Source organism: Microtus oregoni, unplaced genomic scaffold, assembly GCF_018167655.1.
Source record: "Microtus oregoni isolate MIOR12 unplaced genomic scaffold, Mior012 000015F_ref0000493, whole genome shotgun sequence".
Lineage (NCBI taxonomy): Eukaryota > Metazoa > Chordata > Mammalia > Rodentia > Cricetidae > Microtus > Microtus oregoni.
In genome coordinates, this window is record NW_024543074.1 from 21,009,297 (window position 1) to 21,027,617 (window position 18,321).

Consider the following 18,321-nt stretch of genomic DNA (forward strand, 5'->3'; position numbering starts at 1 on the left):
CAACACCTCTCACACAGGGAGGCTGAAGCGCACGGGCTACAGGAGACCAGAGGTGGAGTATGGAGAGACCATTGTGGAGAAGGGGGAAACAAAGCAAGAAGAGACGAGACTAACCGATAGGGGGAAGGGGAAAAAAAAGGAAAAAGGGGGTGAGGAAAGAAAGAAATGAAGACATAGGAAGAGAGTAAGAAAGGGGCAGGACGGTGTTGGGGGGGAGAAGGAGGGAGGGCAGAGCTGGAAAGGGTGGCAAGCCGTGGGGGGAGGGGTGTAAAAAGCAAGGGAGAAGAAGAAAGAGCCACGAGACGAGAACAGACTTCAGCCTTAGAGCAGTGGTGCCATCCGCTGCATATTTATGACCCTACCAGAGAGTGAGTGAGGGGGACAGGAGGGGGAGCTCGTGGCAGAGGAAAATATGAAGACGAAAAGCTAAGCTGCTCTGGTCCCTTGGCAGAAAGCAGGCACGGATACAGAATGTAAAATAGGCAGGCTCTGCGGGGCCCAGAGAGCAGGCCAGGCAGGCGGGAGGGGAGCTCCCACCCTGTCAGCTGGCCTGGCAGCTTGGCAGAGGACTCTGAGGAGTGTCCCTGGCTTGCACAGCCCTTCAGAGCATGCGTGGCTACAGCCACCAGGGCAGCTTTGCTTGGCTTGCAGCGACGTACACGTAGCTGAACCCACCTCCAGACGCTTCGCTTGGGTCTTTTCGAACTCCAGGCGTGTTTCCAGCTCCCTGATCTTCGCTTCCTGCCTGCTGACGAGAGACTTGTCCACCATGGACTGCTCCAGGAACTCCACCTGGCTCTGCAGGGCTTGTAGCTAGGGGTGGAGGGAGCAAGGGAAGAATGAACTGAATCCAAAACGGGGAGGGCGGTGGCAAGTCTGGGATAGGCAACATCACCACGGTGACTAGGAGGCCAAGGGAGGGAGCAAGGCACAGAGGAGCCACCCCCAGCCAAGGTCTCCCCCACTTGCCCCTGCACTTGGCACTGATATTGCCCTGCTGAGAGGCAGGACCGTGGTAAGGACCAGAGAGGGAAGAGAAATGTGAGGTGAGGCAGCTGGAGCCAAAACATCTACCATGGTGATGAGGCCCCAAGCCTAGCTCTTCCTGCTTGTTCACACTGCTCCCAGTTCACATGCTCTGTGGCTAATGAATGGCTGAGAGAAACACCCTCTGTACTAGATGAAGGCTTCATCCCCAAGGACCTGAACGCTTACTCCCAGGGGAGCCCATGGTGCCCACATGGTACCCACATGGTACCCACATGGTACCCACATGGTGCCCACCTTCTCTTGTAGCTCTTGCTTCTCCTTGTTGGATTCTTCCAGCTGAGCTTGAAGATCATTCATCTGTGCCATGTCCCGAGAGGACTGGGAAGGGAGAAGAACAATGGGGAAAGGGTCCCCCAAACAGAAATTCAGCCCCTATCCATTGAGGGCCAGGGGAGCCAGGTGTGGTGGCGTACACCTTTAGCCCAGCACTTGGGAGGCAGAGGCAGGCGGATCTCTGTGAGTTCAAAGGCAGCCTGGTCTACAGAGTGAGTTCCAGGACAGCCGGGGTACACATCTCAGGGGGACAAAAAGTGTCTATCTGGAGATCTACGAGGGGGCGGAGGATGGTAACGATGACGTCATCGGGGTACCTGGGCCACAGCTGCCTTGTGCTTCTTCATCAGCTCATTCATGTCCTCCTGATCCTCTTCCAGCCGGTTCTGGATCTCATTTTTCTCACGCTGAAGGCGACTCAGTTGCTCCTCCAACTGGACAAAGGCAGAGGCAGATCGGAGGGGATCAGGCCTGTGTCTTCAGGCCCTGGGGTGGCAAGTCCAAACCTGGCCCACCCCATGCCACCTCTCCTAGGTGGGGGTGACAGTAGGGTAGGGACACGATGAAATGTCGGAGGGATCCGATGGCTTCTGGGCAGGGAGATGGGGGACAGGCAGACCCTGGGTTTTAGATGCTAAATGGCAGCTGCTTTCTGGCAGCTCTCAAGGCTAATAAGAAAGTAGAAATTCTGCCCTTAACAAACGACCCATCGTCCTGGTACATCAGCCTGACTGGCATGCACTCTGACCACAGCAGGCCTCAGGGAAGAACCTTTCAGGCTGGTGACATCCCCTGGCTTGGATTTTGTTTGCCCTGGGGATGGCCCACTCTTGGGGCACCCAGCTCTCCCAGCCTTGGGGGAGGGGAAGAGACAGGTACCGGCAGCTTCAGGAAATGAATGAATCTATTAGCCTGTAATTCTGAACCAAAATGACTGCGCTGGTGCCTTCTCTGCCCCATCCATCTTGTTACTGGGCTGTGGGGAGCTGGGGGAAGCCTCCGCCAAGAAATTTATTAACTCAGATTTAAATAAAACGGTAATTTTATAACAGCCTTTTTTAACACAATTAAGGAATTGGAATTACTCACCTGGAACCTGCTGAAGAGCACAAATGTCACAAGATAAATCAAGCCTGTGAGACTGGCGTCTCTCAGCAGCAGGGTGACCAACTAGGGGCCATGAAGCCAACAGCCAAACCCAGCCTCCTCCCCCTGCCCCACTCCTGGCTTGAGGAGGTACGGGTGCTGGCCACATCCCAGGAGTGAATACTGAGCCAGTGGCTGGGCCGTGGGAGAGGTGGGGAATTAAAAGGGAGGCATTAAATAAAAGCTCTAATTAGCTGCCGCTTGGGTTCGTCAGTGGGCTGGGCAGGGGAGGGAAAGGAAGCCCGGTGTCCTATCCTCTTATCGGTGCTTCTGCTAATCTCGAGGCACCTGTTTACATCCCTCAGCCACATTAGCTGCCTTTATTTATGGTTCCAGGGCCTGCGGCCAAGCTCCCAGAGGCAGGTGGTTAAACAGGGAAATGTGCACCCGAGCTGCCAGCCCTCCCTCCTCTCAAAACTACTCTGAGTGGGGGGGGGAAGCAGAGGACGTGGGTAGGGGGTACTGTGTCCTGCAGGCGTGAGAGGACCTGTGTGGGTCACGGTTCAGCTCTCCCTCAGTCCCCAGCCCTGCCCTGTGCGCCCTGCCCCTCACCGCTGTCTTGGCTTTGGTGATGTCATCAATCTGCAGGTGCAGATCCTCCATCTCCACCTCCATCGCCTTCCGTGCTTTTACAGCTGCTGCACAGGTGAACTCCGACTCTTCCAGCTGGACAGAGAGACACCCCCAGCCAGGAGATAAACATCAGCCACGCTCTGGGGCACAAGGACCTTGCAAGGCGCTGGCTTACAGAGGAGAAGGGGTCCAGACACTCTCCCTGTCCTCCTCTGCCACCTCCTCCCCCTTCTTGCTCCTCCTCTTTCTTCATGAATGGCATTCTTAGAGCCATAGCTGTGCTGCGGTGCACACATTGTTCTCTCCTCCAGGATGCACAGCCTATCCACATCACCCTCGGGCCTGGCAGTCACAGACCCTGGGGAATCTGACTGCTAGGGGCGGCTTCCTCCCCACATTCCAGCCATCTTCCTTCTCAAGGACTTAAGAGCCAGCAAGACGAACAAGCCGCAGAGAAGAAAAAGGAACAAATGAGCTTCTTGGCCGCCCCTGGAGCCAGTGGATTCATCAGAGCACGGGTACCTGGTTCTTTAGCTGGGCAATCTCCCTCTTGCTGGGGGCGTTGTTCTTTAAATGGTCCAGCATGATCTGAGCATCTGCCAGCAGCGCCTTGGTACGCTTCAGGTCTTTCCGCAACCGCTTCTCTGATTCAAAGTCCCGCTGGTTCACCTGGGAGGACACCATCCGGGAAGGCACTGAGCTCCACCATGGGGCTTCCTTGAGTCCTTCCCAAGCTGACTGCTAATCTTGCCTATCTTCACATTCTCCAAAATGAGCAAGGATGCTCTCCTGGGCATGCCAGGATCATGATGGCTAGTGAGAAAGGCCTGGGTGATGGATGATACCCTCATCAACCCCTGTGATGTGGTACCTGCTGCAGAGTACCACGGCATGCCCAGTTTTCTGTCCAAGATCCCCAGTCTTAGGCTGGTGGAGCAGATGGCTGTGGGGGTCCCCACGCACCTGGTCACTGAGTGTGGACAGCTTGCCCTCCAGCTCCCGCTTCTCCCGCAGTGCCTTCTGCTTGTCTTCGTACTCCTCCTCAAGCTGCACTTCCATCTGCTTTAGCTGCGGGGTCGTGGGGACAGAGGCTGTTGTCCTTTTGTCCGTCGTGGGCAGGGACAATAGTCCCTTCCCATGCTGAGTGTCCCCTCCCAGAACAATGGAGCAGGACTGAGTGTGGATGACCCAAGGAGGTACAAGTGCAGGAGGGGGACAGCAGGCCACAAGCAGCTACTACAGCCACAGTAGACTTCGCACAGTGTGTGTGTGGGGGCGGAGATCATCCAGCTAGGCTGGCTGACCACAGGCGGCCCCAGGGAAGCACAGGACCAAGCTTTCCCACAGACTGAAATGCTCATCCCAGGCCAGGCCTGAGTCCTAAGAGGGGAAATCCTGGTCCAGAATAGCAGTAGAATACAGGGGGATAGTGTGGAAAAAGAAAAGCCCCTACTTTAAAGCAGTGATAAAGAACATATCCTTACACCAGCATAGAAGAGCCCAGACGGCCCAGATGCCATACCTTCTTCTGACATGACTGCCGGGCCTCCTCCACCTCCTCATCCCGACTCTCCATCTCCTTGGAATGGGTCTGTCGCATCCGCTCCATCTCCATCTCCAGACGCAGCTTGGCCTGTGGGTTGGAAGTCAGGATTGGGTTCCTTTCCCGGAAGTGCAGCTCTCCCATGTTCAGGAGCGCAGGCTCTCTTTCCACCACGGTTCTCTTTGCCCGCTCAGTCTTTGCCCTGGCAGCCAGCTTCTGCAGGGAAGCTGTAGCGTGCCTCCCTACTAGACACTTGGCCAAGGCTCAGGAAGAGGCTGGTTGCTGGAGATGGTCTTGCAGCTTTCCGTCCCTGGGTAGGACCCCTGAACTGACCTGGCTGTTTAGTGGCATGCTTGGTTGGCTTCTGGCCCTCTGTCTGCATTATCTTCCCATTCTTTCCTCACTAGATCCAACCCAGATCTGCTTTCGGGAAAGGCTGTATGGCAACTTAACTATCTGTACATTGTGGCTGGCACCGGGCAAGTACTCTCATGACACTTTATGAGTAGATGAATGAGTGATTGAGAGAATGAATGAATGAATGGATGGATGTAGACCTTGACCTTTCCTCCCCGGTGCCCTGTGTTAATGGTGAGGGTGGCAATATTTCCTGTTGCACCTTGGCCCTCTCTTGGCCAATTCTGTGGTACCTGCTCCAGCATCTGTATGCTTCCCGCCTGTTCATCCAGTTCCTCTTCCTGATCCTTGACCTTGGCCTCCAAGTCCCGGAGCTGCTTCTTGACCTTGGCCAGAGAAGCCTCATCCTTGGACTCTTGAGAAGAAATGTCCTGGAGCTCAGCCTCCAAGGAGACGACCTTCTGGGTAAACCCAGCGATGTCCATGTCTTTTTCCTAGAGGGCAAAGGAAGGTGAGGTTGGCACAGGGCTTCCCCAAGTGGTAGGGGAGCTGGAGCTGGAAGAGGGTCAGCCCCAGTACCTCCAGCTGCTGCTTCAGGCTGAAAGCCTCAGCCAGGAGCATGTCCTTCTCCCGTTGGAGCTTCTCCCTCTGCAGCTTCTCCCGCTGGGCCTCCTCCTGTGCCTGGGAAAGCTCACTGTCAAACCTGTGGGGAGCACAACGGCCTCATTAGGAAAGGACAAAGTCTAGCTCTCTAGCACACAGCAAGCGGGGTACCACAGACAGAGCAAGACACCAACAGGGCTGGGGTAGGGGGTGGGAGGGACTCATAAGTCATGACTTGGGACCCTGGTGACACTGGAATTCAGGAAATAGAGGTCAGACTACTGAGGCACCTGAGGAACAATGAATGCTTCATCAAGTGGGCCTAAGAAGGTCCCACACACCGCTTCTGGGAAAGGGGCAGGCAAGTCTCCACATTCTCCAACGGATGAAAGAAGAAGGTGTCAGGGTGACAACAGAGGGGCATCAGGGTGAGTAGAAATGATGTTCTCTTTGGACAATTCACCCTATGCTCAACTCAGCAACTACAGGCACAGCTGCTGGCTTCTAACCCCCGCTGGCATCTGCCTCCGGTATCAGTACCACCCACCCCAGAGTTACCAGCAGGGCACCCCATGCTGGGCCAGGCAGCAATGTGCTCTAAGAGGCACTCGCGGGAGCCACCTCCTTTACTCCTCTACTTCCCAGCCTTCCATTTCCCGCCCGGTGACTCTAAATCGGGGAACAAATTGCTGAAATCCCTCTTAGCCCTTCCCTGCATAGGTAATCAGGTTCCTGTGGAAACTCCATGGCACCCCTCCCTAGCCCACAGCAGAGAAAGAGGAGGAAAACCCCGAAGGCAGCCGAAACCTAATAAGTCGCCCAGCGGGGAGCACAGAGACATGGTAACTAGGCCAAGCTGGCATGATTATGGGGTGCTCATGAAGGAGGGGTTCCTGTTAACAGTGCCATCTTTAGGTTTAGACAGAGTGGGGTTAAAGGGTGGGAGAAGTGAACTGCCTGATTCTTCCCAGAGATACAAAAAAGAATCCTCTAAACCACCTTGCTCTCCTCAGAGTAACAGGAAGCAGTTAGCAAGGAAGGTGACAAGGTGATGGGGGAGCTGGGGACACGTAAGGTAATGCATACTGGGAAGAGCGGGAGCTCTGTTCCGCCCGTCTCCCTCCCAGGGTCTAGGGGTGAGGTTACCCTTCACAAAGGTAATTGGTACCTGTACTGGAAGCTGGCAGAGGGGAATCAGGCATTGTTCCTGCTCCCTGGGGCACCCCACTGTTCCCAGGGCGTGTGGGCTCCTCGCGCTGTTAATGAAGGCGTCCCATTCCCATTCCCAGCCAGGGAAATTAATTTAGATTGGATTTTCTCCTGTGAGGGCTGCCCCCCTCCTTTGCGTCATTACCATAATGAGATGGAAGTGGCACGGTAGTTTAGCGACATTAGTCAGGAGAGTGTGTTTGTGGGGTGAAAGCTACTCAGGCAGAGCCGGGGTGAGGGGGGTGAGGGACACAAGGGGCAGGGCAGGGACCTGGTGGTTCTGGACTTGGCTGAAGCCTGTCCTTTCTGGTTTGGGACAGATGACAGGTACCCTTTGAGAGGAACACATGTGAACAGAGGCTGGGATGGACTTCCCGGTAGCCGTGGCCCGAGTCCTCCTGGGAGACCAGAAGTGAGTCTGTTTCACGTGCCAGCAGGAATGGCTGGTCCTGCGGCTCAAAGGTTCTGAGGGCACAAGGCAGGGCCACCCACCTCCTCTGCTTCTTCTCCAGCTCATGGTTTCGGACCTGCTGGCCCTCCAGGTGCAGCTTGGTGTCCTGCAGCTCAGCTGTGAGTCGCTGGCACTTCTTCTTGAGCTGCTGCAGGGCCCGCTGGCTCTCGTCACTGTCTGCTTGCAGGTCCCCAAGCTAGAGGTGGAGAGACGGGTGCACGGTCAGCAGCCACCAAGGGTTTAGAAGTGGAGGACAGGATCAGTGACATCTTCAGAACCTAAGGGGTGATTCCCTGAGGGGGGGTCCCAGCTGTCCCTTCAGGACTGGCTGACACACCACTTCCCCTGTCCCTCTCCGGCTCTGCCTGCCTTTGGCTGCTTTGCCAGTAGACATGGCACTGAGCCCCAGCCCTTCGAAGACAGGCCTCAGTTCCCTGGCCAGCCTCACCCGTCTCTCTAGCTGCCTCCTGCTTTGCTGCTCCACCTCCATCTTGTCTTCCAACTCCTGCTGGAGCCGCTTCTTGGTGAAGTCCACCTCCCGAACAGCGCGCTCATACTTCAGCCGCCACTCTCCCCCTGCAGGGTAGGGGGAGACCGCTTCATTCAGAGCTGCTGAGGGTCCCCAGGAAGGGGCAGGGGACAGAAGGAGAGGGGTAGGAAGGAGGATCGGGTGGAGTCCACTACCAGGGGAGAGTCTAGAGAGGGTGACAAGGGGAACCTGGGCTAACTACTCCCTAGAGGCCGCCAGATCCATGGCCCTTGTCACTACCATAGCGGTTCAACCTGGTTATTTTCAGCACCTTGACATTGTAGTTTTTGAGGTTTTTGTTTGTTTGTTTTTTGAGACAAGATCTCAGGCTGTCCTTAAGTTTATTATGTAGTTGGTGACCTTGGGCTTCGGTCACCCGGGATTATAAGCATGAATCACCATGCCTGGTTTTAGCAACTCTACTTTCTCATCCATTCACTGTGTTTTAGTATGAAAACGGCTCACAGAAGGGAGACAAGTCCGGACAGGGTGTGTGATTACCCAGAGAAGGAAGGGCATCAGGCCTTGCCATTCAGGCCCGCCTGCCTCCTCCACTTGGGACCCACCTGCATCGTCGTCATCCACTTCCCCGTTGATCTCTGCTGCCCGAATGAGCCTGGCCTCCATCACCTCCATTTCCATGACTTCCATCTGCTTCTTTAGTGCATCATACTGGGTCTGAAGGAAACGGCTTGTTAGCCTTGCAGGTCTTTCCCTTGCCTGTCCTACCCAGTGTCCTGAACCACACAGGCCACACGCTTACCCCAAGCAGACAGAGATGTCGAGCTACTAGAGGCTTTGGGGAAGCCGAGTGTGGCGGTCACTAGCCTGCTGTCTTCACCCTGGCCCTGCTCTCACCTGTAGCTCTTTCATTTCCTTCTCGGCTCGGAGCCTCTCGGCTGTCTCTGCATCCAGCAGCTGGGAGGCGGACTCTCCTGTGTTCCGCTCATCAGTCAGCTCCGATGTCAGCTCTGAGATCTGGGGTTGGGGGGGAGGGTCACCAGTTGAAGTGACTGCCTCACTCAGCCAGAACACCAGGGCTCATGGGTCAGGGCACTTTGGGACAGTGGGCCAGTCTGTCTGGTGACTGGAGTCACCCACCCGGGACTCCAGCCGGTCACTGTTGAGCCGAAGCTCATTCCGTTCTTTCTCCACCTTCTCAAGCTTGCTGCGCAGCTGCTGGATCTCCTCCTGCGGGACACAAGGAGACAAAGTGAGGCTGAGGTGCTAAGAGGGGTGAGGACCCCCCCATCAGGACTCCTAACCCCCAGACTCCTCTCCACAAACAGCAGATGCCTACGGTTTTATCCTAAGAAGCTATGGAGGGTCCATCCTGCACTCCACAGGGATATGTGCTTGATGGGCATAGTTCAAAGACACCAGTCCTTCCAACTAATCCTAAAGCACCTTAATCCAAGACAAGCCAGCAAGACCCTTGTGTACATGAGTCCCTCCCAGGACCCAGCCTGCCGGGAAGTCACGCACGTCTTTGTTGCGAATCTGTTCTTCTGACAGCTGGACTTGGATGAGGGGCCGCACAGTGGTGAAGAGCTTCCACCAGGGCCAGTCCTTCACCCCTTTGTTCTTCTTGATGTTCTTCTGCACACAGCGGATGGCCAGGTCCTGGATCTGCAGTTGGGGTTGTCACATGATGGACCTCCCGCTCCCTTGGCCAAGTCAGTGCCCACCAGCAGCACAACCGCACCAGCTCCCCAGACCCTGCTCATGCCCACTGCCCCACCCTTGGAAGGTGGGCAGTCCCGGGAGGGAGCAGTGCAGGGGGCACTCGTGTCCCACTGTCATTAGGAATAATTTCATCTGCTTTATTTGCTGCCTGATTATTTCCAGCACCCTGGCCTAGCTGTGCTATAAAACCTAATCTTGCTGAAACACAAGAGGCGGCAGTGCTGGCTGTTTTATGGACTTGCTAATAAGAAAAGGAGTCGCTGACACAGCTCCTTAATCTTCATAGAGCAGCCCATGAACCAGAGCCCACCTTTGCCTGGGCCCTGCTTCCCGCCCCCACTCCCGCAACACAGCCCCCTGGCCAGGGCACATGCCCACGCTGCTGGGCACTCAAGCATGCTCCCCACTCTGGCCCAGGCATGGTGCTCTTGGGAGGTTCCCACCTCCTTCCCAGATGATGATAACTGCTTGGTTTCCCCGGCATGCACCCTGCATGCCCCCCCCCCCCCGCACTGGCACTCTGTGTGCCATCTAGGCTGGGGTGTCCCCAGAGCAGCACCTTTCTCTTCTTGAAATGCTGGCGGGCAAGATAGCCTCTGCATGCCGCTTGGAACAGGGTCAGGTGCCTGCTGGTTTGCTCATCTCGCTGCTCTTCCAACCGTGCCAACGTGCCTGCCCGGAAGAACACCTGTCGGAGAAGCAGCCGGGTAAAAGTCGGAGATTGAACTGGGGCGGCAAAGAGAGAGGAACAGGCAGCTGGCACAGGGAGCCAGCAGGTGAGGAAATATGGATCCTGGTTCAGGAAGAGCCTGAAAATCCACTTGCCCAAGGGTGGCGGGGAGGAGCCCTAGCATGGCCCCTGGGGATGGGCCAGGCCCAGGTAGAAGGCTTTGGGTCTAGAGGAGTGAGGTGGGAAGTCTGACTTCAAAGGAGAAATGACAGCAGCACAGTGGACAAGGAGATACCTGGGGCCAAGAGGAACAGGAAGCACTCACTGGCCAAACAAGGAGGGGAGGTCCTTCAGCTAAAGCTGTGATACTGTCACTGTGCCCGGTGCCATGGCCCACTGCAGGGCCCGAGCACAGCTCCAGCCATCTGGGCTCAGGGGGAGAGTGAGATGGTGTGTCTGGATGGGAGAGAACCTAAGAAGCTGTCTGTGGGGGAAGACTAGAGTGGGGGGCGAGGCTTCTGCCCTTCTGCCCTCCTGCTCAGCTTCATTCCAGCTACCTCCTCTTTCATGCCAGGGCCCCACCCCTACCCCCACGTTTCACACTCTCATGAAGAAGCTGGTGAGGTGGGCGTGAATCAGTCCCAGCAAGAGACCTGTCATACAGGTTTGGGGGCTGGAAGACAGATGTGTGGGAAACCTGCTGAGCACCCTACACCCAGCTGTTCCTCTCATTCTTTGCTGCCCTGTGTTGGCCTTGTAAGAGACATGGAGCAGGGTGATGATGGCTCTGGTGTCCTTGAGAAGCAGAGGAGCACAAGGTTTATAACCAACCTCACCTGATACAGGTGACACACACACACACACACACACACACACAACACACACACACACACACACATACACATGCCTCCTTCTTAGGGCCACTGAGATGGCTCAGCCGCCAAGCCTGCCACCCTGAGTTTGATCCCCAAGATGCACATGGTAGAAGGAGAGAACTCACTGCTTCAAGTTATCCTGGCCACCACACGTGTGCTGTGGCATGCACACATCCATAAAACAAGAAACAAACAGGTAAGTAAATAAATGTGATTTATCCTTGAAAAGAAAGACAGTTTGGAGAGATGGCTCTGCAGTTAAGAGAACTACCGCTCTTCAGGAAGACCTGAGCTTGGTTCGGAGCGCCCACATCATCAGCACAACTGCTGTAACTCCAGTGCCAGGGGATCTGACGCCCTCTTCTGGCCTCTGAGAGCACCTTCATACACATGGCAGACACACACAGGCATATCCACACGTAAGCAAGCAATATATCTTAAGAAAGAAAGAAAACAAAATTCCCTTTGTGGGACAGAGATGGGAAATCAAGAAGAACACAGGTAATATATATAGTCCTGATAGGGGAAGGATCCCAGAGTTCCCTTCAGGGAAGAAGTAGGGAGAGAGCCCAAACCCGATGAGAATGCTGCATCTGCTCACGGCACAGAAGCCTCATCCTCTGTGACTAGTTTTGGGAAAAAAATCCAGCTCAGTCCTTGTGATACTGCCCCAAATTCTACAAACTGGCAAAGTGGGGGTTCCCATGTATCTGAAGTCTGACTCACACCTCAGTTTCCAGTAATATATATGTGAGGCCCTAAGGGACAACCAGTTTGTTCCTAGGTCAAGCAAATATGCTTGGTTAGCAAATAGGGAAGCAGGGGAATACTGGTACAGAGAGACAGAATGGCTCGGAAGCACAATGAGAGAGAATGATCTAGGCCAGGAGGTGGGGGTGGCACACACCTTTAATTCAGCACTCAGGAGGCAGAGGCAAGAGGACCTCTGAGTTCGAGGCCAGCCTAGTCTACACAGTGAGTTCCAAGACAGCCAGAGCTACATAACAATACCCTGTCTCAAAAAAACCACACACACACACATACACACACACATACACAAGAATGGTCTACAGACACAAGCCTCAAACCTCTTGAACATATGCAGAATTGAGTCCTTTTAAGGAGACCTTAGGAGATGGCTCACCCTGCTAAATGATTGTTACACAGGCAAAAGGACCTGAGTTCAGATCTCCAGCAACCACATAAAAGCCAGGTGTGGCCATAGTTATCTGTAATCCTAGTACTGGGGACTGGTAGGGGGCAGAGAGGAGGTCCTATAGCTTGCATGCTAGCCAGTCTAGTCAGTGAGTGAGTGCCCAACTCAGTAAGAGATCCTGTCTCAAAAATAAGGTGGAGGGGTCTGATGAGGTGGCTCGGTGAGTTGGGTCACTTGCCACTAAACCTGAGGACCTGAGTTTGAGCCACAACACCCACGTGATAGAAGGGAGTAACAAACCTCTGACACAGGGTGCTCATAATACCCCACCCCACACCCCCTCTAAGTAAATAAATGTAACAAAAACAATAATAATAAATAAGGCAGAGAACAATGCAGGAAGATGCTAGATTCAATCCCTGGCCTCTATTCGACAGAGTTCACTACAAGTACATATGTGTGAATACACATTTACACACATACAGAAAAAAAATTTAGGATCCTTTTGAGTAGAGCTGAAAGACCACGGACATCTCCTTCTCAAGTTCCCATGAATACAAACTTGACAGCGTCAGGAAGCTCTCAGACCCCAGGCTCTTCGCCTGGCCCTCCAGGGCCCAGTGGCCTCCAGTGAGGCCCCTCCACTGAAGCATTATGAACACCCAGTCCTTGCCTACCAGCCAGTGCTAAGTGCAGCCTGCAAAGCTAAAGCAAGCATCCAACCTTGCCCCTTTTCCCCCTGTGTACCAGGAGGCCCTGTGGCTCACCTGCCTCAGCTTGGCACCAGGGAGGAATCAGGACAGCTGAGGGTCTAAGATGTGGCCAGAAGAAGGCCAACCTGTACAGGCCTGTTCCTGCCTGAGATGTGTCTGGGAACCTGGGAACTGGCTTAGAGCGCCACTCCCAGTACCAGCCAGCAGTGGCCCAGCCTGCTAGAGGGGTAGGAGCTCATGGAAAGGCCTGGGTGTGAACTAGCCACTGAGCAGCTGAAGGAATGGTTTTGGCTGCAGGCAGCCCAGCTGGCTGCCTCTGAGTCTCAGAAAAAGGGCATGCGCGTGCATGCGTGTGTGCATGTGCGTGTGTGTGTGTGTGTGTGTGTGTGTGTATGTGTGTGTGCTGGAGGGTGACCAGAGAGAAAGGAGAGGAGCCAGATGTCATAGACAAAGACCAGAGCAGAAAAATGACACCAAAGGGGTGGGAACAAACACAAAATAAGGAGAGAAACAGGACCAGAAACCAAAAAGGGCAGAAGGGACTTTGAGGACCCAAGGGAAAAAGAGAAAGCCAAGGACATTAGACACAGGGAGCGAGGGTCAGGAAAAATCAGGACCTGCAGACTAAGGGACAAGTAAAATGTATGTCTCTCCCTCCACCTCACACTGTGCAAGAGGCTTTGTGATCAGGGTCCCTGTCTTCTCTGCTGACAGAGGAACACATCTGTGACTCTTTGTCTGGCCGCCCGCTGCCCTTCCTCCATGCCAATTCCCAGCACACTTTTGAACACAGCCTATTCAAGCTTTTTAGCTAGGGGAGAGGTGGGCAAGGCTCCCTGCCTATGGGAAGACTGTTCCTGGACCCTTTGGTATGGACCAGGGCCTTTTCTGCTACATATTCCATTTAGATGAGGAATTTGGCCTGTGGGCAGGTTGTGGTGGCTCAGCTCATCAGTCTTCACTTGCTCTTCTGCACCCTGGGAGCACTCTGGAGTACTCTTCCTACTACCCCTGGCTTTCCTCAGCCCCTGCCTCCAAGCCCAGCCCCCTCCCTCCAAGCTCAGCCCCCTTCTCCAAGCCCAGCCCCCTCCCTCCAAACCCAGCCCCCTCCTTCCAAGCCCAGCCCTCTTCCTCCAAGCCCAGCAGCCCTTGGTTTCCTTAATTCCCTCTGTGGTTTCCTCAGTTCCCTCTGCGTCAAACTCAAGGCCATGTTTCAGCCCACTCCCTCCTGACACCACAGAGGTTTCAGAGTCCTGAACCAGTCAGCTATCCTGGCAAGAAAGTAAAGTTTGCTGACACTAGGATATCTACACCCTAGCTTCTGTCTGAGAACACGGAGGGAGAGCCAGCCACCTGACTAGGGCCTCCAGGAAGCGAACACCTGGCTGCCCACCTGTGCATAACTTACCCGACTCAGGCCCATGCAGCAGCTGCTCTTCTCCAGGTCCAGGGACTCTAGCAGCTCCTCCACAGCCTGAGGAGAGAAAGGCTGCCATCAGGTCCGATAGGCTCTCCCCATCTCCACTTCCTGGGCCCTCCCTGGCTCCCTCCTAGAAACCCCATCATTTCTTCCACGAGCCTCTCAGGTAGGTTTCCATGATGCCAGCCACTATGTCCACTCTGGGGACCAGAGGTGACCAGAAGAAGAACAGATGGTGTTGTTGGAGAGTAAGATAAGTGGGGGGCAAGACAGGTGCAGTACATAAAAAAGGCATGGGGTTCAGTCGGGGGTGGGGACCCCAGAGGAGGACTGCCTTACCCGAGAATGTAACTACCAGTTACGCCTCCAACTTGAGCAAAGGACTGGGATCACAGGCGGAGGGTACATGTTGCAAGAGTGAGGGGGTGGGGATTAGAGTGCAACCAAGGTGTGAGGAGCCTGGTGTGCCTGGGAACTCTGCACAGTCCTCTCAGGAAGGGCCAGAGACATCTCAAAAGGTCAGTCACAAAAGCAGGGAATACGTGAGAAAGAACAGGCTTGAGGGCAAGAGAATGAACGGACCGCATGAGCTCAGTCTGGGGTAAGACACAGGAAAACCCAGAAGGCAGTGAGAGGAGCATGCACTCGGAGTGTAGGAGGGAGATCTGGGTCAGTCAGTGTCTGTGTGGTAATCGAAGTGATGGGTGCGAATGAGGTTGCCCAGGAAGACAGAGAATAAAAAAAAAAAAACAGAGTCACAGAGTATTGAGGAATGAAATCTTTACTGAAGCAGGGAGCGGAGAGGAACAGCATGGTGGCAGATGAGGCAAGCAGGAAACACTTCAAAATACCAGTAAAGTCGTATGTCAAGAACTCAAGGAACAGCCAAGCAGGTGGCACACACCTTTAACTCCAGCACTTAGGAGGTAGAGGCAGATGGATCTCTGTGAGTTCTAGGCTAACCTGGTCTACAGAGTAAATTCCAGAAGACTCAGGACTATATAGTGAGACCCTGACTTTAAAAAAAATGCAACTGAAGAGATGGCTCAGTGGTTAAGAGCACTGACTGCTCTTCCAGAGGACCTGGGTTCCATTCCCAGCACCTACATGGCAGCTCACAACTGTCTGTAACTCTAGTTCCAGGGTATCTTATGCCTTCTTCTGTCCTCCATGGACATCTGGCACGCAGATTGTGCACATGCATACATGCAGGCAAAACGAACACATAAAAATAAATAAATAAATAGTTTTTAAAAAAAATTCAAGGAACAGGGCTGGAGAGATGGCTCAGAGGTTAAGGGCACTGGCTGCAGTTCCAGAGGTCATGAGTTCAATTCCCAGCAACCACATGGTGGCTCACAATCATTGGTAATGAGATCTGGCGCCCTCTTCTGGCCTGCAGGCATATGTGCAGACAGAACACTATACATAAAGGTAACAGGGAGACCAGCCCCAGAGTACCAGGGTGGAGAACAGGATGCTGAAGTGGAAGAACAAAGGGCAATAGAGCAGGAGCTGGGGGCAGGCAGATGTGGGTGGTCTCAGGCTGGAGAGCATGCGCTGGACAAAGAGCCTCTTTCAGGTGGAGGCTGCTCTCTATGGAACTGTTCTAACAGAGAAAAGAAGCAGGAGGGAATGGATTCTAAACCATGAAGGAAGGAACTGCCCCAAAATGGTTCACTTCCATCCTGTTCCCACCAAGGCAGGATGGGGGATGGGAAGAAGGAAGAAGATGAAGATGGTAGAAGAAGCTAGACCCTTGGTTTCAGTAGTTTAAAGTCAAGGTCAGCTACTGGGAAGATGACCTGGGAAGGCAGGGGAGGGGAGGGGAGGGTAAGGTAGGGTAGGAGACTGGAGGAGAAAGGTGGTGAATGGGATAGCAGGCCAGGAGCTTGGTGCTGTGGCCATACAAGGAAGGACATGCAGAAGACTTACTACGCCATACCAAGGGCCCACCTAAGGTTGAAGACCACAAACCTGTAGGAACTCAAGTCTAGAGTTGTACAGCTTCTTTCCATAGCCCTTGGGAGTCTAATATGAACAGCGCAGCCACCCAAGGGCTGGCCCTTCAGGGCAGGGGTAAGACAGGGCTGTGGGAGGTTCAGGAGAATGGAGGGATGAAGGCTAAGTGCTGAGTAGGTTGGGCCATGGTGTCAAGGCTATGAAGTAAATGATGAAACAGAGAACAGATTGGGTCTCGACTTGCAGGGTCTCACTGAGTCCAGCTGCAAACTCCCTGAGCAGGGGACACTACAGGTAGGATGTTGTGATCAGAGAGATTCACGCAGAAATGACAGTCTGGGAAGGACAGCATTTCCAGGGAGACAAGCACAGCCTGTCACTGTGAGAAGGAAGCTGGGATGGAAGTCAAGGCCAAGGAGGAGTGGGAAGGTGGGATGCTAACAGGCCCGAGACCACAGAAATCTTTGCGGCTTCCATGAAATGTATGTCTGTGAGTCAGAGAAGTAGGGGCAGACTAGGCAATGTTGTGGGCTTTCCTTCCCCAGGCCACAGAGTGCCCTCCCTCCAGGGCAGCCTCCTAAGGACTGAGGTGCTCTCAGAGTCAAGCTGAAAGCCGGAGCCAGTGCACAGCAGAGGGGGTCTCCTCTATTCAAGGAGCCTTTGGCTGCCTGGGGGTTGAGGTGGCAGTGTAAAGTGATAAAGACACTTCTACAGTCATGGGTTCATCATTCTTGATTGTAAGAGGCCCACAGACATATGCTCCGGCACCAAAGTAGACTTGCCATCTCAGCCTCCTCCTAGGAAGGAAGCTTGCCCAGCCCTAGAGAGCTTCCTGCTTCAGGAACCAGATCCCGCCATGGAAGCTGAGGCTGAAGGACCCAGATGCCATCAGCAGAATACCCAAAACATAAATCCTAGTCATCCACTTGGAAGGCTCTGCCATGTTTACTCAGTGTGACTGTCTGGCTTCCTAAAAGCACAGACACCCCAATCTTTGACCTCCAATAGGAGTGGCTCCTCCCTAGTCCCTGCAGCTCATGAGCTCATGTGGCAGCCATTGTCACACTGCCACGGTGTTGTGTCTCTGCCCTAGCCCTGGTTGGCTGGAACTCTGTGACCTTGAGCAAGAGCCAGGCTGCAAAGTCTAGGAAAGAGAGGCAGAGGGAGTGAGTGAGTGAGGGGTCTGCAGAGATCCTGGAGCCCCACACCTACCCGCTTCTCATCCACCACTATGTAGTTGCGCCCATGCTTCTTGGTCAGGTGTGGAGCAAGGACATCAAAGCGACGGCGGAACTCAGAAAACACCATGTGGTCTGGGTAACCTGGAGAGAGAACCAGAGAGATCCATCAACACCTAGCTTGATTGGGTGGGGGTGAAGGGGTGGACAGGGAGGCCCAGAAAGGACAGGCCATCAGAGCTGTTCTACAATAGGATATGAAGGCTTTAGCTCAGGATAGAGTGTGGGTATGGCCTCAGGTTCCATTCTCCACATCACACACACAAAAAATAATTTATACATAGATGATAGATTAGATAGATAGATAGATAGATAGATAGATAGATAGATAGATAATATAGGTAGATAGAAATAATATGGCTTAGAAGTGGCGTGGCCAAGCCCACATAGCTATGAAAAGTTGGGTCTGGATTCTAGGCCAGCCCCCAGCTATCAACTGACATCCTATTGTTTTTCCTTATTGAGTCTCCAAGGTTTCAGTCTCTGCATCATCACACAGTCATGACGTGGGAGGGTAGAAAGCAGAAACAGAAGTCACCCAGACTTCCCAGCTGTCCCCATATCAGCTGTCCTCCCTGATCTTCATTTGGAGACCTTACTGAGTGGGGGCTCCCTTCTCTATCATGAGCTAAAACACACCCCAGGCCCACTTCACCTTTAAACAGGGACCCTGGACCTCATGGAGACCAAGCCAGGAAATATATAGTAAGTAGAGCTTGGCTCACTTGGCAAATGCTCAGAGAAATGGGATTTACCTGTCTCCTGTCAGAGCAGGGTCAGAGAAAGGACTCCCTCCTTGCCCTATCTTGACCTTAACCTGAAGAACCCTGAAATTCTCCTTTCCTAAAGTGTGTCTGGACTTGATGC

General features: G+C 53.9%; 1 protein-coding gene across 17 annotated transcripts in view; it reads right to left on the reverse strand.

Annotated features, from left to right (window-relative positions):
• Positions 1 to 18,321, reverse strand: part of Myo18a (myosin XVIIIA) — a 98,288-nt gene that overhangs the window by 14,000 nt on the left and 65,967 nt on the right. For all 17 annotated transcript variants that reach the window (XM_041665862.1, XM_041665860.1, XM_041665861.1 and 14 more), the window contains 18 exons: positions 17,429 to 17,538; positions 14,243 to 14,308; positions 9,980 to 10,108; positions 9,220 to 9,363; positions 8,836 to 8,925; positions 8,593 to 8,712; positions 8,301 to 8,412; positions 7,654 to 7,781; positions 7,247 to 7,401; positions 5,522 to 5,645; positions 5,236 to 5,436; positions 4,565 to 4,675; positions 4,006 to 4,110; positions 3,565 to 3,711; positions 3,022 to 3,135; positions 1,641 to 1,757; positions 1,285 to 1,368; positions 676 to 813 (listed from right to left, as the gene is read on the reverse strand). In XM_041665862.1, the coding sequence (XP_041521796.1) occupies positions 676 to 813; positions 1,285 to 1,368; positions 1,641 to 1,757; positions 3,022 to 3,135; positions 3,565 to 3,711; positions 4,006 to 4,110; positions 4,565 to 4,675; positions 5,236 to 5,436; positions 5,522 to 5,645; positions 7,247 to 7,401; positions 7,654 to 7,781; positions 8,301 to 8,412; positions 8,593 to 8,712; positions 8,836 to 8,925; positions 9,220 to 9,363; positions 9,980 to 10,108; positions 14,243 to 14,308; positions 17,429 to 17,538 (2,195 nt within the window). The remainder of the gene's footprint in view (positions 1 to 675; positions 814 to 1,284; positions 1,369 to 1,640; positions 1,758 to 3,021; positions 3,136 to 3,564; positions 3,712 to 4,005; positions 4,111 to 4,564; positions 4,676 to 5,235; positions 5,437 to 5,521; positions 5,646 to 7,246; positions 7,402 to 7,653; positions 7,782 to 8,300; positions 8,413 to 8,592; positions 8,713 to 8,835; positions 8,926 to 9,219; positions 9,364 to 9,979; positions 10,109 to 14,242; positions 14,309 to 17,428; positions 17,539 to 18,321) is intronic.